This window comes from Malaclemys terrapin, chromosome 3 (assembly GCF_027887155.1).
Source record: "Malaclemys terrapin pileata isolate rMalTer1 chromosome 3, rMalTer1.hap1, whole genome shotgun sequence".
Taxonomy (NCBI): Eukaryota; Metazoa; Chordata; order Testudines; family Emydidae; genus Malaclemys; species Malaclemys terrapin.
In genome coordinates this window covers 126,234,078-126,260,705 of record NC_071507.1, presented here as the reverse complement: position 1 = coordinate 126,260,705, position 26,628 = coordinate 126,234,078, and the positions used below count along the sequence as shown (strand labels likewise).

At 43.2% G+C, this 26,628-nt stretch overlaps 2 protein-coding genes across 9 annotated transcripts in view; one reads left to right on the top strand and one right to left on the bottom strand.

Moving 5' to 3' along the window:
- The window catches only part of ARMC2 (armadillo repeat containing 2), a 111,198-nt gene extending 102,595 nt beyond the window's left edge, over window positions 1-8,603 (top strand). For both annotated transcript variants that reach the window (XM_054021738.1, XM_054021737.1), the window contains 2 exons: window positions 1,343-1,503; window positions 8,080-8,603. In XM_054021738.1, the coding sequence (XP_053877713.1) occupies window positions 1,343-1,503; window positions 8,080-8,237 (319 nt within the window). In that variant the 3' untranslated portion in view covers window positions 8,238-8,603. The remainder of the gene's footprint in view (window positions 1-1,342; window positions 1,504-8,079) is intronic.
- The window catches only part of SESN1 (sestrin 1), a 127,555-nt gene continuing 103,375 nt past the window's right edge, over window positions 2,449-26,628 (bottom strand). For 2 of the 7 annotated variants that reach the window (XM_054021741.1, XM_054021744.1), the window contains exons 2-10: window positions 26,295-26,360; window positions 24,280-24,480; window positions 23,177-23,359; window positions 20,985-21,227; window positions 19,624-19,771; window positions 17,430-17,542; window positions 16,965-17,155; window positions 16,521-16,665; window positions 2,454-2,910 (exon numbers count right to left, since the gene is read on the bottom strand). In XM_054021741.1, the coding sequence (XP_053877716.1) occupies window positions 2,722-2,910; window positions 16,521-16,665; window positions 16,965-17,155; window positions 17,430-17,542; window positions 19,624-19,771; window positions 20,985-21,227; window positions 23,177-23,359; window positions 24,280-24,480; window positions 26,295-26,360 (1,479 nt within the window). In that variant the 3' untranslated portion in view covers window positions 2,454-2,721. Of the gene's footprint in view, window positions 2,911-14,015; window positions 15,181-16,520; window positions 16,666-16,964; window positions 17,156-17,429; window positions 17,543-19,623; window positions 19,772-20,984; window positions 21,228-23,176; window positions 23,360-24,279; window positions 24,481-26,294; window positions 26,361-26,628 lie in introns of those variants that run through there. The other 5 variants (XM_054021739.1, XM_054021740.1, XM_054021743.1 and 2 more) reach the window with 5 other exon arrangements.

The following is a 26,628-nucleotide window of genomic DNA, read 5'->3' as shown; positions in this document are numbered from 1 at the left end:
CCCAACAGGATCAAAACTGAAAATAAGGGTCCAAATCCTGTGTTGTCTCTCTCAGGAAACAGCACAAAAGAAGCAACTTGGGAACTTGAACTCTGAGAGTAGCCGGATATGCTGATTCTCTAGGATCCTGGGGCTCTTCCTTCTCTGATATATAGCTTGAAAGGAAGCAAAGGGCTTGATCCTGATTTCTTGTTCTTCAATTAGTAGTAACTAGATAGAATGACTCTTTCCCCAGGATTGATTATCACACAAGGTAATTGGCCCCTTTAAGGAGAGATGGGGCTAGACACACCTGTGCCATAATTAATTAGCTGCCTTCCAGACTGAGGGGACAGGACTAAGGAGGTGACAGCTGAATGGACTCCTAGGCCTTATGAAAGAACTGAAAGATCAGTCTGTAGTGGAATTACAGGGAATGGGGAGGCTTTTGTGGAAAGCCCTGAACCAGGGTTTGCAAGAGGCCAGGTACTCCAGGGTGGAACCAGCCTGAGGGCCTATTGCTCTGTATCAGCGCTGGGGAAGACAGAAGGAACAGCCTATCGGGCTGAGAACAGTACTCCAGGGGAACCAGCCTGGAGGCCAGATGCTCTATCCCAGAGCCAGAAAGACTCTCAAAGGTAGTCCTCTTTATGGAACAAGACCCGGAGAGTGGACTGAAAAGAAGCCCTCAAGGGCAGAAGGGACGTTTTAGTTGGACTTCTGCTACCCAGGAAGGTGTACCCTGTGTTTGATTTTTGCCACAGGGCTAAGCCACATCTCCCATACAGATCTGTGTGTGTGTGTGTGTGTGTGTGTGTGTGTGTGTGTGGAGAGCTGAGGAAACCTGCCTCAGGGAATGCTGACAGTGCCACATTTGTCCAGCAGGAGGTGCTATGGGGCAGTCATGCCCCTATAGCTTCTCTCCCCCGTCCCCGTCCCCCCCCCCCCCCCCCCACCTCCGAGGTTCATCCTGCCCAGGATTGTAGATGTGGCTTAATTCTGGAACCCTGGTTGTAAAAAAGAGCTTTTCGAAACTGCCACTGCTTGGGCAAAAATCTGTTCTTATCTGATCCACTCTGTGCTGGCTTTGCTGTGCGGTAGAGTTCTGTAGTGGCTGTGATGTCACTGGTGGAACACAACGCAGGAACAGGTGATCTGCAGTGCGGCCAGGCTTCACTGAACTTGAAAAAGAAGGGGCAGTATAATGAGGAAGGTTAAGCTTAGTATTGTGCTGATGCCCCTGTTTCCCTGCACCCCTAGAAGGGGCTGGGTCTGCACATGTTTTAAGACTGGCTTGATTTTGAATGGAACAAGAGAGAATAAAATTGAACAGAACATTAAAACTTTTTTTTCATACTAACAGGTTAGTTGATTGTTTAAGAGACTTTGGGCCTACAGACTGGCAGTTGGCTTGCTTGATATGCAAAACGCTGTGGAACTATAGTGAAAATATCACAAGTGCTGCATCATGCTTTGAAGAAGAAGATATCAATACGCTCCTAGTGCTGCTTGCATCATTTTTAGGTAAGCACTAACAATCTCATTACATTTTCCTCCGAGCAGAACAAGACAGGAGTAAAACCAAGGAAGTATCTGTGCATGGGATGCAATGTATTTAAACAGTTTAGCGGTTCATGGATTATTCAATGACGTTTGCCCATTCACAGCAGCTACTATCTCCATGTTTTTTCCATGCTTTTCCTCCTTCATGGCAGATATAGGTAGTCACCAATGCCTTTTTGTACCATTGCCATTCTAGTCCCAGTTCTGCTGCTTTGCCAGTCAGTAAGCTACCTAGTGTCTTTCACCAACAGTCCTTTGCTTGTTTGACTCAACTGCCCTATATACTCACAGTGCAAAGTACCTTTCGCTGGAACTCGGCCCTTCTTCCCCTCCAAAGCAATGTAGGGATTTATAAAAGCACTTGATCAGACGTTCAGCTGCTTAACTAACCTTGATTGTGAATACAGAGACCACTGGGCAGCACAAGGGAATAAGACATTTCCCCTAATGCACTAGAGAGTTGCACACTTTGTTGCTTCTGTAGGCTGAGCTCATTGCACATGCCAGGGGCTCCTTGCACTCCCCAATTCCCACCTACAAGTTCCATGGTCCACCCTCCTATCTCACTATATTTTCAAGACTCCCTGTAACCCCTGCCTTGCTCCTCCCCATGCCAGGGCCTGTGTCTCAGAGAAAAACAAGCAGAGAAATGACATCTAGAGGCATGTAGATAAACGAGATCCTATTACTGCCTGATACATTTCTTTTCAAATTGTACATAATAGTGCATAGTTTCTGTACTTAATCTTACCCCTTTATTTTATGTTCACTACTTTGCTTTGTATTATACTCACTGAGTCAGCCTCTTCCAATTGCCTTAAAAACACACAGAAAAAAAATCCAAAAGAAAGTGAGGCAAACGTTTTGGTTAATTTTGATTTACAATTTTTTTTAATTTCTTGAAAAGTTGTATATTGTTATGGCCAGGATTGGCTGGTAGTTGGGAAGACCTGCTAAGTGAGATGCCCCACAGTCTGCTGTGGGCATTTCTAGACTGTGAGAAGTGGTGGTTTGTGTTTACTGCAAAGTTACTAAGTAATTTATTTGCTTTATTTTTCCGTACTGTGCAATGATAGCTCGCACTGTACTGCATGATAAGATAAGGCATCTGTCTAAAAATACTCATTGCACAATCAATAGTGCACCTCTTAGCATTTCTCCAACAAAAGCGCAAACGTACTAGTCAGTCACAATCATTCCTGAATGGTCTGCCGTCCAGTGGTGTCTGCATCTTCGTTTTGGATCGTTCTTAGTGCTACTGGGTTTTTCCTTTTCATTTAACATTTTCTTCCTCCAGCTATTAAGATGTTGATACCATACATGATTACTCCCATTAGCTTGTTCATCTGCCATCAGTCGGGTGTCCTTCTGCAATTACAATTTTAGTTGTAGCATGTAAGGATGCTTATTTAAATCAAAATTTAACTGGAAAGTTAATCTTCCTCAAATTTATGATAAGAAGAGTGACTGTACAAATGGCACTCTTACGCACCAGATCTGCTTCTGGTGTGTGTTTGGAGTAATCGAATTTTGGTAGTGACAACAGTGAGTTAATATTGGCCTGCAACCGTCTCCTGCCATTATACACCTTGATTATCAGCATTAAGGTTCTACCAGTCAGGAAGTAGGAGGAAACTTCAGTCAATTAATAGACTGTACCTAAGCGGCAGGCCAGCCCTTTCCCCTCGTTTGTTGAACTCCTGTGAGTTGGAGCAAGGTGATTGCTGCAGTTCACTAGCCTCACTAACCATCTCTAGCAAGAAGATGCATATAATAACGTAGACCAAGGAGAGTGGGAAATAAAAAGTCTGCAGAGAGGAGAGTCAGGAAGGACAGCAGCAAGGAAAGCCATTCCTTTTTTCTGCCCCTTTTTAGACCCTTGCACTCTGAGTTGCAGAAGCAGCTCTCCTCCCCTTTCCAGCGGCTCTGTCATAGTCCATCCAGTGACTAACCTCTTCTCTCAGGGACAGGTGCTTTTTTTTGCTGCCCCCGAGACCCTCTTCCCACTTGCTCTACTAATTGCCTCTGCAGGGCTCTTCAGCCTGGCACTTCCTCACTCTGCATAGTTTCTTCAGTTACTCCATTGCAGGAGTTCCTGAAGGAACAGCAGACCTGGGGCTTGTCTGCAGCTGTGTACCTTGTGATATTGGACAGCTTGGTTCCCATTATCACATCACAATTTTTCCTCCTTTCTCTTCCGTGGGTTTTAATGTGTCAACCCAATTGTCCCCTACCTCATTTACACGGGGGCAGTAGGGGGGTCTAAATACACTTACATTCCACTAGGGCCTAGTATTGGCCTCCTCTCCTGTGGGCATCCTCTCACAGGTCACTCCTGCCCCCTCTTCTCATGGCACATAGCCTGCACTCTATGCTGTAGTGCTGGGTTCCACCACACCATGCAGAAGCAGTGTGTTGGTCTCACTCCTGGAATGGCATCCATGTGCTCTGTAGTGCAGGAGATACCCCCTGATTTCCACATTGAGAAGGGAGTTGGGAGATTAGACCATTTCCGACTACATGATTTGTACCTGGATACATACAGTGCCTTCTCGCTTAATGTTGTAGTTATGTTCCTGAAAAAATGCTACTTTAAGCAAAACCATGTTAAGTGAATCCAATTTCCCCATAAAAAATAATGTAAATGGGGGGGCGGGGGGTTAGGTTCCAGGGAATTTTTTTTGCCAGACAAAAGACTATATTTTATATATCTACACATACACAGTTTAAATTAAAAAAAAAAAAACAATTTAATACTGTACACAGCAATGATGATTGTGAAGCTTGGCTGAGGTGGTGAAGTCAGAGGGTGGGATATTTCCCAGGGAATGCCTTACTGATAAATGATGAACTAGCACTCGGCTGAGCCCTCAAGGGTTAACACATTGTTAATGTAGCTTTACACTCTACAAGGCAGCACAAATGGAGGGAGGGGAGACAGAATGGCAGAGAGAGAGAGAGACACACACCTTTGTGAGAGAAAGATGTGCATTGCCCCTTTAAATACTTTGACCCCACTCTAAGTACACTGCCTTTTTTAAATAGATCAGCAAGTTGAGACAGCAGCTGCTGCCAGTAACCTCTGTCCTGAGTCCTGTTGTGTGTCCCCCTCCCACTCTGTGGAGATGAGGTTCAGGAGCAGGGGGAGGAGGATACCCTGACATTAGCACCCTTCTTCCCTGCCTGTCTGCACAGCAAGCAAGAGGCTCCCGGTAGCAGCTCCAAGACAGGACAGGAGCAGCACACGGCAGTGGGGGGAGGGACAGATGAACTGCCTGGCAATTGATAGCCTGCTGGGCAGCTGCCACGCAGAGAACTTAGGGGGGCTTCTGGCCCACCTTGGTTCCAAGCCCCCACCAGCTAGCTCCAACGGGCTCTTCTTTCTGCAAGCAGTGGTCAAAGCAGGCAGCTGCCAAACAACGTTATAAGGGAGCATTGCACAACTTTAAATGAGCATGTTCTCTAATTGATCAGCAACGTAACAACGTTAACTGGGATGACTTTAAGTGAGGAGTTACTGTACTTCCACAGAGGATCCCCATTCATATAGCCCATCATTGTAAACTGCATCCCTGTGGAGACTCTTCAGCTCCAGGTCTGCACTATTCTCTTTGGTCTAGTCTCTGCCTCCTGTCCTTTCCAAGACTTTCATAGCCTACTTGCTGCAGTTGTGTGTGTATATACAATATACTGCAATGACCTTTTGATCCAGGACCCCTCAGCCTGGGCCTTTACCCATTCCTTCAACATGTTATGGACCATAAGTGTAATTTCTACCTATTCAGTAGATACCGGTCTTTTGTCAGAGATAGTGTTTTCATATATAAATTAACTCTCTGGGCTAGGTAATGCATTTCTCTCGGAGAACAGACATCAGAATCCCTTCTCTGTCCTTTCCAGAGTCTGCTCCCTGAGCCTCTTTGTGGTCAGACTCATTTTGAGCTTCTTTGGCGATGTTGCTGCTTGTTTGGATCTGAGGTCCTGGCTTTGCTTTCATCTCCATCCGTTGCAGAGCTTCTTGCTGCAGAGACAACGCTTCTCCTCGGACTAATTGCTCTTCCTTTCTATTAAGCTTTGGAAGTCCCTGCTTTGGAGGTAGCTTTCCCCCACTACTTTTGGTAGGGTTCAGCTTCTCCCATCCTTTCATCTCCACCCTCATAACCACATTTGCTAGCGTTGCAGGCTGTGATGTTCAGTTAGGCATCTCAGTATGGGGGACTTGCAGCCCCCTGCCTTGGAATGCCAATTTCAGTGTGCTGGTATTTCAGGCATTCCAAGCTCTCTTTGCCTTAAACTATGACTTAACCCTGTGTGACATCCACAGCCCTCTGCCCTTCTCAGAAACCCCCTCACCCATGCTTGGGCAGAGCTCCATTTCAGAATATGGCCTTTGGAAACTTCCACCCAGGATCTCATTCAATTCTCTCTGATGGCCTAGAGGCTTCCATTGCTATAGAGGAAATGGCTGAGATCCTGTCAGAGTTGGAATCAATTCCCCTCCACTACATGCTCAAAGAATAAAAGTAAAAAGAGAAGGACACTTGCTTCGCATGGGGATGGGATCTACCACCTGTTCCCACATACACTAATGTAAAATACGCCATCATGTGCCAGCAATGCTCCTCTAATATGTACATTGGCCAAACTGTACAATCCCTACGTAAAAGGATAAATGGACACAAGTCAGATATTAGGAATGGCAATATACAAAAACCTGTAGGAGAACACTTCAACCTCCCTAGACGCACAATAGCAGATTTAAAGGTAGCCATCCTGCAGCAAAAAAACTTCAGGAGCAGACTTCAAAGAGAAACCACTGAGCTTCAGTTCATTTGCAAATTTGACCCCATCAGCTCAGGATTAAACAAAGACTCTGAATGGCTAGCCAACTACAAAAGCAGTTTCTCCTCCCTTGGTGTTCACACCTCAACTGCTAGAAGAGGGCCTCATCCTCCCTGATTGAACTAACCTTATTATCTCTAGACTGATTCTTGCCTGCATATTTATACCTGCCTCTGGAAATTTCCACTACATGCGTCTGACGAAGTGGGCATTCACCCACGAAAGCTTATGCTCCAATACATCTGTTAGTCTATGAGGTGCCATAGGACTCCTTGTTGCTTTTTACAGATCCAGACTAACATGGCTACCCCTCTGATACCTGTTCCCTGAGGTAATTGCTGGATTTGCCAAAATGTGGATTCCAAGTAGCTCTGCCTTGGGGCCTCTTCTGAGCTGACTCAGCCAAAACTGTCATGTTGAGGGGAACCTCAGTCTTTTCAGACATTTGTCCACAACCATCAGTTGTGCTTGGCACCTGTAGTGGATTCCAAATTCTGAAGCATGTTCCTTTGAGTTCCACTGTAAGCCTGCCCTAGGTGTTTTTTTTCCCCCTTACTTGCCACATCAGATGGTCAAGGCTGTTGCTGGGTAAAATGGGAGAAGAGGAACATAAGCTTGATTACTCACCAGTAATCCTGTTTGTCATAGGAGAAGAAAACTATCTTACTTTCCTCCAATCTCCCCTTAGGAAACAACATTTGAAGACCATCTGTCTAATCTTCTCTAGTCTACTTTTCTGTTCTTTCTTGCTTTGTAAAAAGCAACAGAGGGTCCTGTGGCACCTTTGAGACTAACAGAAGTATTGGGAGCATAAGCTTTCGTGGGTAAGAACCTCACTTCTTCAGATGCAAGTAATGGAAATCTCTAGAGGCAGGTATATATCAGTGTGGAGATAACGAGGTTAGTTCAATCAGGGAGGGTGAGGTGCTCTGCTAGCAGTTGAGGTGTGAACACCAAGGGAGGAGAAACTGTTTCTGTAGTTGGATAGCCATTCACAGTCTTTGTTTAATCCTGATCTGATGGTGTCAAATTTGCAAATGAACTGGAGCTCAGCAGTTTCTCTTTGGAGTCTGACAGATTCAGACTAACACGGCTACCCCTCTGATACTTTCTTGCTTTGGACGTGTCTGTAGGGTGGACAGGCTTAAATGCTGTATTGATCAGTCCAGCCTCCTATTGGTGGATCAGGGATATTGTTGGATAGAATTGGAGAAAACAACAAACCAGATTACCAGTGAGTGATTTATGGAAGAGCCAAAACAGTCATAAGGGAATGAACTGGATTACCTCCTTGCTTGTACATCTACAACTTTGTTAATTACATTTAATTGTAGAATCTCTTACTGTTGATGATGATCAAACCAGAACAAGCATAGCTTGACTTCGAATTCCCAAGCTGGCACTTAGGGGGAAAAAAACCTGTTATTTGTAGACAACTATTGTGAAGCCATTGAGAGGTGATATAGACCCCCAACAATGTTTCTTTCTTTCTTTTTTTTTTTAACTCATTTTTCTGAGCCCAAATGCATTCATGTTTTTCCATTAGAATAAGCTCTTCAGACAGTGGTTTTTAGTTTAACTCAAAGTTATTTGTAAACTATGAATGTAGAACAGGTAAAAATTGTACATGCCTTAGTGATAATACACAGGGGTTTTTAATTCTTCAGCGTTGTTGACATTTTTTCCCTGTTACAGATGAGGAACTAGCATTGGATTACAATTTCGACAGCGATTTAAGGGACTATCACAAACTCTATTGGGAAACAGAGTTCAAGCCTGTAGCACAGAAGCTTCTCAACAGAATTCAAAGCCGCCATTCCTTCCTTCAGCCTATAACTATTACTTCATTTTAACCTGGTGGCTGCAAAACTGTTACTACAAACCACAGAATATTTCAGCTGTTTTAAAATAGTAGTAGTAAATGCAAACAGGGTTTGCTATTAATATATTGAAAACAACTCCATTAAGTGCTGATTGATTATTTTTGTATGTAGATTGTATATTTAACGATTGCTGATGCTACCTATACATTTTCATTGGCAAGCATGTTGGACATTATGGGGAAAATGAATAAAATTAATTTATCTCACAGCTAGACTGAATACCATCTTTTGAGAAAATTAGTATTTGTATAATGTCACTTTAAACCTCTGCTTAAAAAATATCAAGTAATTGATGTAATGTGGCTTTTCTAGTAATTAAATTATGTTGGGGGTTTCTTTGGTGGAAAAGTTTGTTTACAGCTGAAAAAAGACTATTTGAATAGTTTGCCAAACTTACTTCTTATAGTTGTTAGATTCCCCTGCCCCTGCCCCCCAGCAATGGGCACATGGGAAATCTCTGGCACCAAGGAGCTATGCATTATAAGAAGATTGTTCTGTAGTACACTACGTTTATCTACAGACTTGGGCTCGTGCATAAAATTCCATAGCAAATGCTAGCTGAGAATGTGCTGCAATGTTACTTTTGGAGTTTGTTCTTTTCACAAGGTGCTCTTAAATGAAGCACAAGAGCTTGAATTTTTTTTAAATGGTAAGATGGAATTTGTCTCCTTTTCACAAAAAGGGGAACTCATCTCTTTCCCTCCGCTCTACACACTCCTGGGGATTTCCCTCTTCATTGATGAGAGGGGCAACTCTAGCCTCCTACTCTAAGCTGCTGGGAGATAGTCTCTCTCTACCTTCCCCATTCTTGGCTGGGGATTATTTTTCCTCTCTGCTGGAGGGATGATGTGCTTTATCCTTATCACAGGGAAGTTGGTGATCAACTCTCTCAGCTTTCTCCAGCTCTGGTTTGGGCACAAGTCTAATGGATCAGGAGCAGCCTTCTTTCTCCCTCTTTCTGTTATGCATGACTAGTCCTGGCTCTGTCCTTGAAATAATAGAGGAAGAATTCAGTATTATAGGACTAGTCATGCACAGCAGAAAGGGGGAGAGAAGGCTGCCCCTGATCCATTGGATCAATGCCAGACTAGAGCTGGAATAGCTGATTGTGTGTGGTTGTGTTATATAGTCCACTGTTGGTGCAATGCATCCTGGGTACTTGTTTGGATACTTTCGGCCAGCAGTGTCCACTGGGAACTGTGTATCTACCATGTGTCTGAGTGCCTCCAGCTGGGGGCATAATGAGTGGCCCTCAGTTCCTTCTCATTGCCCTTCACTCATGCATTTTCCCCAGTGTTGTGTAAACAGTTGTAGTTAAGCGAAGTTAGGTTTTTTTGGTTACAGCAGAAAGGAACTGCTGTTTGTTGTTCCTTGAGTAGCATCCCTAAGGGTGCTCCAGTTCAGGTGCCTCTCTAGCTCTGAATCAGAGATTTCTAGTTGGCAGTGGTCCATTCAGCCTGCGCACGTGCCTTATGCCTCCTTGTGACAGAAGCAGAGGCTATATAGGTGTGCACGGGCAAACCACCCTCAGTACCTTCTCTACTGCTTCAGCCTGAGACAGACCACTTGCATACTCTGCCTTTTATCTTTCTTCAAAGTTTGTTAGTTTATAGTTGCAGGTTACTCGATAGTGTTTAGTAATAGTTTAGCTGAGAGGACTTCTTTCCCCCAGGAGACTTTTCTTCTCCTGGCAGGATATGCCTGGTTTGTCAGGCTTGAAACGTTACCAGTATAGCTTCTTGGCAAGAGAGGCAAGTGATGGGCACTGAAAGTATGTCTGTTGCTGAGAGAGTCCCTCATCTCCCAGAAGTCTTTCTTCCATGTAGGAAGAAGAAGGACCGAAAGCCAAGACTGTTGGCCATGGAATGTTCCTTGCAACTGCCCTCTGAGCCAGGGCAGGAGACAGTGCTCCTGTACATCTGTTCCCAGACAGATCCAGCACCCCATCAATGTTGGGGCATGCTTCCTCTAAGAAAGGTAAGTCTTTGGAACATGCTGGCAGAACTTCTAAAAAGAGGAGCATGGACTCGATCTCTAAGGAGCCAGCTCCAAAAAAGATAGGTCACCATTGAGGTCCCTGTTCTCCAAGGGTACAGTTGAGGCCAAGGATGCTTCCTCCAGTGCCAGCGGGCCCATGAAGTCCTGGCACTCAAAGGAAAGAAAGCGTGCCTCTGATAGGGCACCTCTATCCTCTACCGGTAAGGAGGGCAAGCACAAGGTACCAGTGGGATCAGCCCTTCCATCGACGCCAAAGCACTCTACGCAGACATTGGTGCCATCACGCACCTTAACCCAGCCATTGGTACCAATGCAAGCAGCTCAGTTAGGGGTGCCTGTACAAGCTGTACTCTTGGTACCGAGGAGACAGTCCTACTGCAGGTGTTGTCAGGTGCCAATCATTGTTGGTGCCGTCAGCTCCAGCTACTGTGACCTTGGCTACAGCATCTTTTTCAGTACCACAAGAGTTCCGATGTTTGCGGGACCTTTGGGGACTCCAATTCATCTGATACCAATTGTCTGATACAGAACTCCTCTCAGTACTGAAACCTCAGTCTCTGAGTGGCCATTCCATGGCACAGGAGTCTCTTCTGTCCTCACTGACACTTTCCCCCACTCATGGGAGGATGTGGAGTCCCAATCCATCTCCTCAATTTCTGGGGGGGTTCTCCCACATTCACCTTTGTCGTCATGTAGGGAGAACCTTGTAGATCACCAAGCATGGTGGAACCAACCTTGTATGCCACACTCATTTCCTTATGGACCCCCACAATGGGTCCATCCTCAAGCAGTCAAAAATCCTCTCAAATCTCAGTAGAAAAGAGTAGCTCAAGGAAGGGGTTGCTCTGGCACCTATTCAGGAATGGCTTGGTACTGAAGCCCACCCTGTACAGATATCCCCAGTACCAATGTCATCTAGTTGCCTGACTAGTGCTAACTTACTTGGTACTAAAATCCTACACGGTGTTAAAGGGCCTCATTGTGTTTATGGTACCAGACTTGCTGCTGCTGTTGGTAGTGAAGGTACCACCTCTGGTACTGAGCACATCTGCAGTATCAATGAGAGCACAGTCTCAGGGTGCTCTCACTTCTCCACCCCAAACTGCTCCTTCTCTGACACAGACAGCAAGGGTAGGGAGAAGTCGCTACTTCAATCCACGTCAGTATATACCCGAGGGGAGTTGAGGGCTGCTTTTTTATTACCCCAGACCTAAGAGCTCGAAGAGGGATACTATTCTCTAGTATCCAACCCCAGGGCTACCTGCTCCATATTTCTGTCAACACCTGTGGTGGTCTTGGGCACTGTGGGGAAATTCATCAGACTAGAAGGCCAGCATCTGCATCCTAATCAAAGGCTAATTCCCCTTCACCACCACCTCACAAAGAGGCATTATAGCTAGCCTAATTTGCCCCACTCTGAACCAAACAACCTGCTCACAGGTTGTGGACCACACCATCATCATCCCTGGAGGAGGCTGTGATGTCCTTTCTCTGTCTCAACCCCAAATAATCACAAAGTGTTCCAGGACTTGCTGCGTAGGATGGCGGATACCCTGGAGATTCCAGAAGTGTGGGGGGGGATGGGGGACTCCTGGACATCTTGCAATGCCCACTGATAAGGGAATTTTAACTCGCTTTGGCAGACGTGGGTTCTTTGGCACTAACATCAAAGAATGACTACCATTGTCAAATGCCTTCTAAGGGCTTTGGGCAACTTTATACACACCAGCCCTGGACCTTTCATTAGCTGCTCCAACAACCAAAGGCCTAGAACGTTGTCAGACAATTTCAGAGCAGGCAATCACCTGCTTCTACCATCCCTCATCATACTCAAGGCAGCAGATCTGACTCCTTGGTCAGGAAAGGTGTACAATTTCTGTTGGATCTTCCTTGTAATAGCCTCTCCATTTGGCAACTATTTTATTTTCATGGGGTCTGTAAAAACATCACTGTGCACCACTGGGTCCTGGAAACTGTAGCGTGGAGTTATTCCATGTGTGGTCAGAACAGGACACTTATCCAAGACATTCATCAGGTGGGGGTCATCCAACCATAGGAGTGTTTGCCACCACCATAAACAAATGCAAAACAGTTTGCTCCAGGGGAGGGCAGAGTCAAAGAGCTGGCTGATGCATTTTTGACCTATTAGCCCCAAGCCTACTGTATATTCACCCTTCAAGTCCACAGAATAACCTTGACACCTCACCTGAAGTTCTTGCCAAAGGTAGTATCCATCTTAACCAAGTAATGCACCTGCCTGTGTTTTTCCCCAAAGCCACATTCCAAGCTTCACCACCTAGATGTTCTCAGGATCCTTTTTGTACCTAACTAGAACTAGGCTCTCTCTCTCTCTCTATATATATAGTATCCCCCATATTACTTGTAGTTTACCAGCATGGGGCAAAAAGTCAGGCCATGTTAACACTGCCATTTCATACATTGGAAATCCAGTTAGTCAATGTGAAATAGCCAACTTAGACCTACTAAGGAGCATGACAGCTCACTCTTAAGAGTTAAGGGAACTTCTTTAGCTTCATGATTCAATACTAGAGACACATAGGGCAGCCACCTGATGGGGAGAGGAGTTCAGCACATATGTTACCCAGCATCACTCAAAATTTGATGCTAATTTGGTAAGGCTGCCTCCCATTCATTGTTTAGGCAGACTCCTATCACTCACCTCCTGTGATCTAGGTCACTGTTTGCAAACCACCAACTGTGGAATATGTAGGGACAGGGACTTAAAGAATTAGTTACTGTAAGGTAAATAGCTTTCTTTGTGTTGTCCATATATGGCAGTTGGGGTTGCCCTGCCCACTGCACCCTCACTCAGAGGTACAAGGACATTGAGGATATAGGAGCGACAGCCCCCCACCCAACACTGCTGGCCTCTGTTGGCAAAAGGAAGAGTACAGCTCTCTGAGCACCACTGTAACTCAATTTTCAGAGCAGGAATATCCCCTTTGTCTTTATTGCTGCCTGGAGTTAGATACAGTTAAACAAAGCTAAGTTTTAGGAATTGCCCTTTAAAGCCAAGTTCTTACTATATGGTTTTGGAACATCAAAATCCTGTTGAGAGGAAATAGCAGATGCTTCCTGTTAGTTACAATTTTGTGACAGTTTATTAATCTCTCCCCCACACCATTTTAGATAATATTTTAGCTTTTGGGGCTGTAGTATCTAAGCTATTTCTAGAATGTTCCTACTCCACCAAAATGGGCTTTAGTTTTCAACTGAAATTCAAGTAGCATTTAATTAAGCTGTTCACAAATAAGGTTCAGAGGTAGAAATAAATGAAGCAGATTGTTAATGGGATAAATCAGAGAATAAGCATGTATGTGCAACACCTCTATAATATCAAACCATTTCTTTGGCTAGTAACTGAACTATTTTCTTTTAGTGTCTGGCTCTTTTTCAATAGATACACACTACAGCAATTGTATATAGATTAAGGCCACAAGGGCCTATTATGATCATCTAGTCTAGGGAGGGAACAAAGAATGGGCTTGAGCAAGCAAGAGAAGGTAGTGCTGGCTAAAGATAAAATGTTTACTGGGTGAGCTTTATATTTTCCCCCCTAAAACTAATCATCACCCCTCTTAATCTGACCTACTGAATAATTAATAGGGAGGTTCTGTCAGCTTCACAAGTTATATAGTAGGTTTGCTCAGCTGTGCCTCTCAACGGTTTTGATCCTTTAGTGAAGTTTAAAGCAGTAAGACTGCTGGTGTAAAATAAAGAACAGATAAAAAAGTTGCTATCCTTTATTTAAAAATATCAGTAATACTGACAGATTTCAAAAGCAATTCACACTCATATAAAAGTGTTTCATGTATTCTCTGAAACCAACTGTATATTGAACATTATCATTTTAATGTTTTGATTTACTAAAAAATAGAAGTTTTTCAGCTTAGTTACTTAAGCAGCTGCAACATCATTACTCTGGACTGCCAAACAGTCAGTGTAACATTCCCACACCTTAGCTAGCTCCTAGAAACAAAAATAATGCAGGCCAACAAAGGAATGGGCATCAGTGACAGAAAATGTTCATCCTTAGAAGGCAGATTAAGGGGCAATTCGTGTAGTTTTACACTTATCTCAATAGCTTTCAGGAGTGAATTTCCCCATCCCCTCCCTACAGGAAGACCATTGCGCTTTGGATTTCACCAAAGAATTCTGAACACATTGTTCTACAACATGTTTTTCTTTAAGGCGAAACTACAGTAAGAGAAATCTGTTACCTTCAAAATTGTCAGTATGGCCTGAGGAAGATTAGTTCTGATTTTTAAAAAGATGCTAAACAAAGGGGCATGTTTTCTTTAAAACCACACCCAATGTAGGCTCAGAATATAGCAGTGCTCACTTTCACTTATAGCTTAACTGGAACAGCCAGTCTCAGTTCATTCCACCAGCACAAATAGCAGCATCCCGGTTTTCTATAATTATTCTTATGTATCAAAAGCAGGAGTCATCAAGGTGCACTTTTTTTTTTTTTTTTGGCTTCTTATGCTCCAGCTCCCGTTGTATTTAACTTAATACAAGATTTATGTATTTACCATCTGCTGTATTGCCACAAGTTATGGTTTCCTATGCTGTCTAAAGCCCAATACTGTGAACAGGCAGCACTTTGACACAACTCTATCCTTTCAACTGCCACACAGTCACTGCTCAGTGGCAACAGCGATATTCCAACAATGAAATAGCTGAAACTAAAGAAGTTATGGCAAAGTCTCTTAATTTCTAGTGACCATTGGTCCTGGTGCTTAGTAGGGTCACGCTATAGGCTGTATCTGCTGAACATTCCATCGTCGTTAGTCAGTCAAAGGTATCAGGTCATATAATGAGTAATAGCTCTCAGAGCATAAAGTAGTTCAGCTTGCATCCGAGCTTCTACAAGAAGCAAATTAACATGAACCTTTAAAAAACAAAAAACAAAAGTAAAGTTACACACAGAGATCGCGCTCTCCCTGCCACAGAACCTGTAGGAGGGGAAAGGTTCCAGCAAATGCTACAGGTGCAGGGCAACTTTTAAACATTTTCAAAGGATCTTAGGGAAGCTAAAGGGCAGGCATGGAGTGGGGTGAGAGAAGCAGGTGGTGTGGTGGGTCTGATACTATCAGACATCACTCTCTTTTGATAAGAGAAGGGCAGATTAAAGGTATGTCTACACTACAAGTAGTGCAGCAGCACAGCTACACCAATGCCACTGTCGTATAGACACTACAGCAACAGAAGGGGTTTTTCCATCGCTGCGGCAAATCCATTTCTCCGAGAGGTGATATCTAGGTTGACAGGATAGTTCTTCCATCAACTTAGCTGTGTCTACAGTTGGGGTTAGGTTGACCTAACTACATCACCCAGGGCATGAAATTATTCACAGTACTGAGCGAGGTAGGGAGGTAGACCCAGGTGTTAGGTGTAGACCAGGCCTATGGCACAGGCATTATAGGCATAGGGCCCCAGATCACAGAGTTACCGTAATACAACAAAATGTAAGCTTTTATTTAAAAAAAAGATTTATTGGCTCCATAGTCGTAAACAAAAGCTTGAAGACATCAACTGCGTGTAACTGATGTCTGTGAGCCTGCAGACAGCCTGAAATAGTGCTGGCACCATAAACATCAATGGGTGCTATCCCCAAGATCTGCTGCTTAGGGGAAACACCTCCCAGCACTATCATAAGAGAGAACTTTGTGCCTGGAGAAGGCCACAGGGAACCTGAGTCACATAGCAGCTGGGGTTTATCTGCTTTAGGAATAAGTACTTTTGGGAGGGAGGTGGGGGGCTGCTGTTCCTAGGGCAAAAGCGCCTCCCATAACACTGCCTTCTGGGGCATGGACCATAAGGGATAGGCCACAGGGGGCCCCTTGTCATGATGTACAATGGCCTTGATTTCCTCAACTGGCCCTAGAGAGAAGAATCTTTGTTAATTAAATTGTGTGTATCGATAAGTAGTTTAGCAACTTATCTATTTCCCTCTACATAACAAGAAAGCTTGCATATTGACCAGCAAATAACTTGCTTTGTCTGTTAGCCAGCATATTTAGTAGACAAGGAAAAAGTTATGCTTATTGGAAAGTGTATTCAACAAATTCAGTATGATATTTATCCAACAGAAGTAAGATCTAAATAATTTCATAACTGAAGCACGATTCTCTGATTATCATAGCATTTAACACTATTATTGTAGCACACTACGGCTACTAGCATTACTACCAAATCTACTGAGCTACTCCGAATACATGCAGACAGTACCTTCTCAGAGTGTTTGAACTGCCTCCAGAAGCTATCATACATTCTTTTTGTGGTTTTTTCAGGAGTGCAAACCACAGTTTTGATGTAAACTTTAAAACTGCGATCCAACAACTGATTAATTTCACCATAGTCATAATCATCGTATCTGTTCAAAAGTGAAAGGAAAAGACTTTCATTTTCCTGTCCCACAATCCTAGTATTTCACTTAGAAATTATGTTTCAAACTACTGTACACAATTAGTTATTCCAGCTGTGAACAGAGACTTACTTTCTAGAAATATGCATCTCTCACCCACTTAAGTAGAATCTTGCTCCTGTATTGCTATCATGGCAATGAAATGTATCATTGATAGCATAATAAATGGCTTTCTTTCCATCAGGAAAAAAAATAGTGAGATACTATCAAATCTAATTGTTTTGTATAAGGAAGATGACAGGACCAACCTTATTCCAAACATACAGTGGATATAATTCCAAATTGCACGTCTAAGCATGGAGGTATCCACATCTTTGTGCATGGCCATTGTATTGTATGTCAGATCGTAAGCAATATGAAACTTCTCATCAATCAGCTGCCCCACATCTGGGTAAAGACGATTAACCAAGGAATACCCATGGTCCTCCCAGGAATAGTCCTTAAAATAAAGAAAGCAAAACTGACTACATGTTTCACAAAGACACATTGAAACTCTAGCTCTTCAATTTCCTTTATCAAGTATAATCACTATAACTGTATTGCTCTTGAGATAAAAGTGCTTATTTGTAAAATAAAATAAAAAATAAATCCTCTCTTGTTCTCCAGGCAATAGTTAGAGCTAGTGACGAGTTTTGATGCAAAGTAATTGACATAATTTAACACTCTGATTGTACACATTTTCTGATGCTGGTTACCGATCACTTTTCTATTACCTGAACACGGAATGTAGGCACATGCATTCCATGTCTGGAGAAGTCTTTATACCCATAGCTTGTATCCTCAAAGTGGCGAGATACATCTCTTGTCGGCGCTGATTCCTCATCCTCTGTTAAAGTAAACAGTAGGAGTTTCACAAATTAATCTCAGCATATTCCAGCAAGAAAACAAAAATAGAAGAGCACCTGTGAAGCTATTGTGGATTCTCTCACTCGACAGTACAATATGTCAAGATAACACCTCCCACTCGTCTCTCCCACCCCATAAGAAACAATCCTAATACAGGGAACTCTTGCAAAACTTGGTTACCTAGTAGTAACTGGAGAAGTTAGTAATTTATGATAGAACCTGTGAAAGATATGGCAATTTCCTGCAATATCCTTGGGAGACCGTACTAAATTAAGTTCAAGTATCTTTGGGGTCCATTATATTAAATGAATGATCTATGTATTACTGTGGGCCAAGACTGTATGTAACCTCTAAAGGGGGTGGTGATATGTGAGACGGGGAGGTTCAAACAATGTGCCAGACAAGAATGGGCTTTTAGAATAAAAACCATTAAATTATTTTCCTGGGGAATATCTAGGAAGAGGTGAATGCATATTCCCCAACTCCTATTATGAAAAAAAACTAGCCTTTTGAAGCTACGACCTGAGAAGAGGGTCTTTGTCTGCTGATTACCGGTTACTGAAGGCCACCATCAAAGGCCCAAGCTGTATAAAGAAACAGTTGTTCTGCCCAGTCTGGGTTCTAGTTCTAAATCTGAATCAGTTATGAACTTGTAACCACAGGGAAACCCGGTTGTGGGTTTGAAGGACTGACACCTACCACACCCAAGGTTAAGCTGTGGTGATCTCTGATAAGCTTTTTAGTATGCGTGTAGGTTCTTTTACTGTTTTTTCTGTAATGCTTTCATCTTAAGAATAAATGTGCTTATTTAGTAAAAGCTATGTGGTAGCTTGTAGTACAGCTGTTCATAGCCTTCAGAGAGAAAGCAAAGCACAGGCACTGGCCTGTTTAAGCAATCTGGCTTGCTGAGGATATCAGAGTGCAGGCAGGGAACAGTGCAGCTTGGAAAAACCCTGGTCAGGAGGGAGAGAGACATGGGTGTCTGCTCAAGAGAGGTGATGGCTGAGGAACCAAGTGCCTAAAGTAGGTGCACTCGAGCGACCACGGAGGGGGAACACGGGTGTAGTTGCCTGAATAGTGATAGCACCCAGTGTACCAGTCCTTTCCAGACATTCAAGAAACTAATCCAAAGAAATTGGCTCAACAGTTTATTCATCCTTTATCCTCTGCTTATCAGAGTTCTTCTCTGGGTAAGCAATTAGGAACTGCGGCAGCTGTGGGATAAGCATAGTTTCACTTAAAAAGTGCAGATTGTCTGTAAGGTATAACACAACCTCTTTAGACTAATTTGAAAGGTTCTGGATATGTACAGCCTCATACAATTGCAAGAGTATGTATCTCTAGAGGCAATTCCTTGAAGGAAAAATCCAACTTCTTTCATATATATATATATATGCAAAATCCACAAGTATCAAACATCTTGCGTCTACTTTTTTTTCAGAATTTCATGGGCAGTAAGTGGATTTTTTGGATCAAAAGTTCAAGGAAACAGAGCTCTAGCTCTTACAAACCACATTTTAATTTGGAGAGAGTTTCTGTGGAAGAACCCAGAATAACATTAGGCTTGTAGCAGACCTTAAGAACAATCTTGTATTTCCCTGAAAAACAACACACCCCACCTTCAACTTGTGCACATCAGTGTTTAATATTTGCTACTGTAGCTGAGGTAATTAGGTTTTACATTACACTGTAGGAGAGTAATTGAGTAGCATTTTCTTATCTGTTGGAGGCAAAATTAAGTTCCTTGTGAAGATATGGAGGCTGTTAGTGGGCATTATGGTATGTTTAAGAGATGCCACACAATTTGGCACCTCCTTGCTTTTAAGGGTTTAATATATATATATATATATATATATATATATATATATATATATATATATATATATATATATATATATATATATCACTTCTCTAACCATAATCCTTTTTAAATTAAGTTTTTGTTTGTGCAATAAAACAACAAAAATACCACTTTTTAAGTAACTGGTAGATGTTAAAAGTAGGTTGATTTCTCAAACACATTTAGTTAAGTCTAAATAATCACCACTTATGTATTTTTACCTGAACAACACACAGACATGCTTTCTCTCTTCTCTCTCTCAAAACGTGTGGCCATCTCCTCTTGGCTGGCTTCCTCTTCATCTCTGCACTCTTGTAGCTTCTTCATTTTCTCCATAAGTGCTTCAACTTCACAGAAAGATTCTGTAGTCTTAAAATTAAAACACACACACACACTTTATTGCTCTATATACTAGAACATGACAGTTGTGATACAAACTGTCAAGCCAAAAGTTTAAAGTTAAAGTTAAAGTTAAAGCTCATACTCCAGCCTTGATTTGCATCTTTTTAAAAAAAAAAATATTTTCTAGAAAGACCAGAACTCTTCTTATGTAGAGATATACTGATCTAAGAGCGCTAGTCTGATTGTATTAAAGATTTAGTCTCCCACTTTGTAAATAAAATAACAAGTCAAAATAAGTGCATTATGACTCTGGGTACTGTTCAAATCATAAATACAAATTTTATTGGCTCAATATCCATTAAAAAGGAACTCTAAAACAAAAATCCCCCAAGCTACAGCAAATAAAATCCTTATCTTCAATTTTCCCACCTTTGCCCAATCAGTCCTCCACTTCCTCTCTGCCTCACATAGTATGCTTGCTCTTCCAGGGAAAGCCTGGGTAAATAGGTGTCTTGCATTGTGCCCTTATCATCCACAAACCCAGACTCTTCTCAAGATGGCAGGGGGCAGTTCCAGAGTCAAGGAGCCCACACTGAAATGCCCTGCACCACCAGATCTCTTCTGTTTATACCAAGGTCTTCAAGAGTTAACCAGCACCCAAACCTGAAATCATGATCTTTGACTTTTAACTGCAAAGGATAGCCAGCTGAAAAACCAATGCAGATCAGGGAGCAGTAATGGGCAAGACGTACTGCCTAATGTAAATGCATTCAGAAGATTCTGAATGGTCTGTGGGTGTAGAGTTTGGGTCTCATGTTAAAGGAAGAGGTTTTCATCCTCCAGCAAAGCACAGATGAAAAAAGGAACCTTGGCGACTGCTGCTGTTTGGACATTTAGAGGCTGCAGGGTGACCAACTAAACCCCCAGTTTGCCAACTGGAATGACAAATGGAAGGCAGACACCCTCAACTGAGGGGACAGAGATAACTGCCACTTCTGATAGCTTCCCCCAAATTATCATTTCAGTTTGATCTAAATTGAGCTTAAGCCACCTAACCCTCATCCAAGTTCATCCACACTGTGGGTAAATCACTCTATTGTGCCACTAAAGTTGGGTGAAATGGAGATGCAGAACTAGATCTCATCCACCTATTGGATTAATGCAGAAACACCACAGTATGAACTTGTTAAAACTGGAGACTGTTATATGCTCAAACTCCTAGATGGTAACAGATCCTTACTGAAATGCTTCCAGCTGGGCTGACATGAGTTTCATCCACTCCATGGTTGCCATTTGTAATATCACAGATGCAATAGTTACTGACAGAGGGGAGCTTGAAGGTGTGGCCACCCTCACAATGAATTTCTGGGCTGATTCCACAGCCAAATGTGAAAGAAGCAAGTGAATGGTAGTGTGTAAGGAGAACAACTGCGTGGATCAGCTCTGCCAGGGACCAGCTATGCTCTTCTGTCTTCAGAAGTTGCTTTAAAAGAAACACAACACAAGATTGTTTTTAAAAAACTGTATTGGTGGCTCAGAAACTTCATCAACCTAATCAGCCTAGTCCCCCAAACTTTTTAATGCACTTGTCAATGACTTGTTCTCTGGAAAGAAGCCATTCTTCTAGCATTCAAGCTCTCGCTATGTCTTTCCTCAGTCAGCTAGAAGCTGCACAGACAAATGCAGAGCTTACCCTTGAAAAGGGCCAAACAGAGAGTGAGGTAAGGGGTCAAACCAACAAGTTAGGAAGCAACTGGCCACATCCTCATTATATTATTAATTTCAAGAGACTAATACCTCCCTCCTTCCCACACCCCATAATACTGCCATAATCAATCCTTGCATTGCTGGTTTTATTACTGATAAGCCATTGATAGAAGAAGGAAGGGAGCTGTGGTAATGAGGTCACATGGGTAAGCCAAATAGCAGATGACTTTTTGCCAAAAAATAGCATTTGGATCAGTTGAAGTGGCTTCATTTTGCTTTCAGGTTTCCACTAAAGTCGGGCTGGCTGGTTTTTCAATTTCATACCATTAATAAAACAACGCTTCTACTCAAACCTTCAAGTTCGGCTTGCACAGGCAGAAATTGGATGGTTTTAGCCCATCTCTGCAATCTCGGAAAGGCCCAGGCAGTTCCTGGCGACAGGGCCGGCTCCAGGGTTTTGGCCGCCCCAAGCAGCCAAAACAAACAAACAAAAAAGCCACGATCGCGATCTGCGGCGGCAATTCGGCGGGAGGTCCTTCGCTCCCAGGCGGAGTGAGGGACCATCCGCCGAATTGCCGCCGAATACCTGGACGTGCCGCCCCTCTCTGGAGCCGCCACCCCAAGCACCTGCTTGAGAAGCTGGTGCCTGGAGCCGGCCCTGCCTGGCGAATAAGCTGCCTAAAGAAAGTCTGGAGGTGAAACAGGGCTCAAGACTCCATCTTCCCCAGTGGCTCCACATGGGAAGAATTATCGGTCACTCACAGGGTGCTTTAAACCCCAGCTTCCCTTTCAGACAGGAACAAGTGGGGAGTTCTTAGCCTTTGCAAAGAGTATGCTTCTTCCCCTCCTGCAAGGCCAGCCTCTGCTTCCCCACCTGGCAGATGTTTCTCAGAGAAAGTAACACACTCTTCCTCCTTTCTCTGGTGAGTGAAAAGCAGCAGCAGGAAGAGCTGCTCTAAAACAGCAGCTGTTAGGCAGGGAGGCAGAGAGTGGCTTTAGAAGGAGAGCATTATACTTCAGGTTATTGCTACTACTGTTTTTATATATAAAATTTGCTTTTAAAAAGTTGCTTAAGTGTGAGAGTGTCATGGAATCGGAAGAGAAATATGTACATTTCAGATGCATATACAGTAGACCGGAGTCTCTAGGTTCAAAATACATAGTTTTCAATAATTCAGTTAAAATGTGCTGATCTTCACCTATTCTAATGCCCTAACACCATCTTGAAAAAGTTCAAGAGAAATGTATAATAATCTTGTTTTAAGAAGGTACGTATCTGAACATGCACCCTCTACTTTTAAGTCTCAAGTTGGATCACTCAGAGCCTCAGCCATTTTAAACATGGGCTCCACACAGCCCCAAGTAGAGCCTACAAAATCAGGTGCTATATGCCAGTGACGTACCATCACATTTTAAGTAACACATGTCCGTCCTACTGAGGGTTATATATCAGGGCTGCCAGAGTCACACTGTGGTACATTAACATGCAGTTCTTCCAAAGTACCAGTAGAATTGCTTTCTAAATAAGAACTCTGCTCAGTGAGAGGAGACCAGTAATTATTTTGAGTTCATGATATGTCATTTCCATAACGATTACAGTATTTCAGCTACAAAATGTAAATAAAGCCACTAGGAAAAAAATGAGCTTCCTCCTCAGCCCCAAGAAATGTAGACTGCATTTAATGTAGTAAGGATGCGTAAGATGTTGCATAAGAGAAGACTAACCTCAATATGCTCTTTGGTGATAAGCCAGGGCCGATGAGCCAATATTTTATTCAATTCTCCTAAATTTTGCAGTTTGTGAGGTGCATTCTCTAGGCCATTCAGCCATTTGGGGTCTCCTCCAACATGAAGGAAGTCATTAACATGGAGGTTAACTAGATAGGAGCACTGATGTCTTGCTGCAGCCTAGAAGGAAAAAATAAATAATAATGCAAAAGAATCTTTGCAAATTAGCTCGTAGCAATGATGCAAATCATCATTACATGTAAGATTTTGCACTGGTCAAAATCTCTAATTAAAACAACTTATGATTAACACTGTAGCTTGTTTCAATTATTCCTCTTAAGAATATACAACTGAACATCTTTCATTCATATTCACCATAACAGTGTTTTGATTTTGCATCTTTAAAATCTAATCTAAAATTGGCTTGTGGGAAGCTGATTCTAAAGTTCTGTCGGTAAAAGCCAGAAAAACTGGCACTTTTCCAGTAAGGAAGGTGATTACACATGGTTTACTCAAAGAATAACAATTTCCATTGCTAGTTTCGATAAGGCTCAGAGTTTCAAGAAAACTTAAATGGACACAGACTGCTGCATTGGCACAGTGGAGACTACACTCTACACCTGTAACAGTTAATTATGACAATTTTGGAATCTAACATGAAATTTGGTTATAATCTGAAGATTATGAAATTCTGACAATGATAAAGTTATTTATATAGAGGTGTGCTGGACAAGACACAGATTGTTAAAAGCCTGGCTTAAAAAACAGATTTGAGGTACACAGGAATCTGATGGCAAAATAATCTTCCTATTCATATGACACTAAGATTATCTTTTTTCCTCTTCCCATTCTTTTTGAAAGCATGAGCATTTAGACCGTAAGCACCGATCTCATAAAACTGTATTTAGAAAAGAAAACAAAGATAGTGTTCTATAAAACTCAAAATACTTTAGGTAATTACTCCGGCATTTCCCTTAACATACGTTGAAAGGCCTTCCCTCAGCTGAAACAACAAAATGTAGTTAACATCTGTTGTAAAAAGGATTAAAGAAAGTTGCCAAAATGGCTATTTGTGCTTGCTGCTCTGCACTCCAACATACCATTATCCCTATGTAGTGTCGGTAATGAAGAGGCAATGGGCCATCCATCTGCAGTAGATAGTGCTGAGTTTTCAGAAAGCTTCCTAGATACTGCGGGTGGAAAACCATCACTAAGGTGATGTTGTCCAAACGGCCCAAAGTAGCAAAAGAATCTGCAAACAATGTATGCATCTGGGCATCTTCATTTCCCACTTGAAGAATCTGATTGAATTAAAAAGAGGGCTTTAGAAACGGTTTTCCAAAATATAATCAACAAAATTATGATTAAATATTTATATCACATAGTTCTCAGAAGCCCCAATTAGGTTTTGGGGGTCCATTCTGCTAACTGTGAATCTAATGTTTAGTAAGTTTCTTTTGAAATCCTAGTTAAGTATGAGGGTATTGCATGTGACATTTTAAGGTGGAGCCCTGAAATTCAGATTGCATGTAGGTAATAAGAATACGTGTATCTCTGGCAGGGCCAGTTCACACTACTCTCAGAGCATAGCTTAGCCGGTGCGGAAAACAGCAGCAAACACAGCGGAGTGTAGTGAGGGGTAATCATAGTATCTATAAAAGGCGTAAATGTTAGTTAAGAAAAAAAAAAAGTTAAGTGCTACCTGGGAAACCCAGGATTAAGACTTCAAACTTCTCAGAAAACTGACCACAGTCACATCAATAAATCCTCTTGTTACACCAGTCTCTCCTGCCAATCCATTCATGGAGCAGCACTGAAAGAGCTCTATCACATGCTCTTTGAGCTGAAGGAATGATACCAGTTCTCCAAATGAACAGAAGTTTAAGAGCTCATAAGAAAAATAACAACCATCACCAGAACTAAGGGATAGAGCAGGGGTGACAAACTACGGCCCGCCAGCCGTTTTAATCCAGCCCTCAAGCTCTGGCTGGGGAGCAGGGTCTGGGGCTTGCCCTGCTCCGGCGTTCCAGCTGAGGAGCAGGGTTGGGGGCCACTCCAAGCGGCTCACAGAAGCAGCGGCATGGCCTCCCTCTGGCTCCTACATGTAGGGGCAGCCAGGGGGCTCCGCTCTGCATGCTGCCCAAGCGCCAGCCCCGCAGCTCCCACTGACCAGGAACCGCAGGGGCAGTGCCTGCAGATGGGGTAGCATGAAGAGCCACCTAGCTGTGCCTCCGCGTAGGGACATGCTGCTGCTTCTGGGAGCTGCTTGAGGTAAGTGCCGCCCGGAGCCTGCACCCCTTCCGGACCCCAACCCCCTGCCACAGCCCTGATCCCCCTTCCCGCACTCCAAACCCCTCGATCCCAGCCCAGAGCACCCTCCTGCACCCCAAACCTCTCATCCCCAACACCATCCCAGAGTCCGCACCCCCAGCCAGAGCCTGCACCCCTTCCCGCATGCCAACCTCCTGCCCCAGCCCTGATCCCCCTCCTATCCTCCAAACCCTTCGGTGCCAGCCCGGAGCACCCTCCTACACCCTAAACTCATCATCCCCAGCCCCACCCCAAAGCCCGCACCCCCAGATGAAGCCCTCACTGCCCCCCCTCACTGGAGGCCCCTCCTGCACCCTGAACTCCTCATTTCTGGCCCCACCCCAGAGCCCACACCCCAAACCAGAGCCTTCACCCCCTCCTGCACCCCAACTCCAATTTTGTGAGCATTCATGGCCGGTCATACAATTTCTATTTCCAGATGTGGCCCTCAGGTCAAAAAGTTTGCCCACCCCTGGGATAGAGGCTCCTTTGTGGACCAGTAAGAGGAGCCAGCCCACATTTGAATACTGCATATGGGACAGGGCAAGTTATTATCACTACGAAAAACAACTCTGCTTTTCTTTTGTAAAATATGGTTGTGTAAAAGTGCCATGAAATTCCAGAATTCCACATGGCCATTACTGCTTTCTAGTTTAGCAGAACCATTGCCAGTCAGATGCTGATTTATTATGATCAACAGTGTGCAAAATATTTTGCAGATCAACAGCTGTTCTAAAACCATGTGGGTCCTACATGACTTTACCTTAAAAGCATACAGCTCACTGTGTACTTGCAAACAACATACCTCCTTCTCTGGGATGAATCTGCTTGGTCCATGTCCCAGCGGTCTAGGAATTCTAATTCCAAGTTCCTAGAAAAGAGAATTACACCATCTCAGTTTTCAGCTATAAACAATTCAGCTGTGGCTTCAAGGAAGAAAAAAATTCACCAAACAAACAGAGCTGAGCTTGTTTTAGTGGTACACTCTGTACTCATGCAGTTATTTTTCTACTCATGCTTCATAACTAACCATACTTGTTTACGGTATATCATACTGCTCTGGTTAAAAACAATAAAACCCGCTTCACTGAAAACCTTAATTTTGCATAAAATACTTGGCAGAGTGTCCAGAACAATTT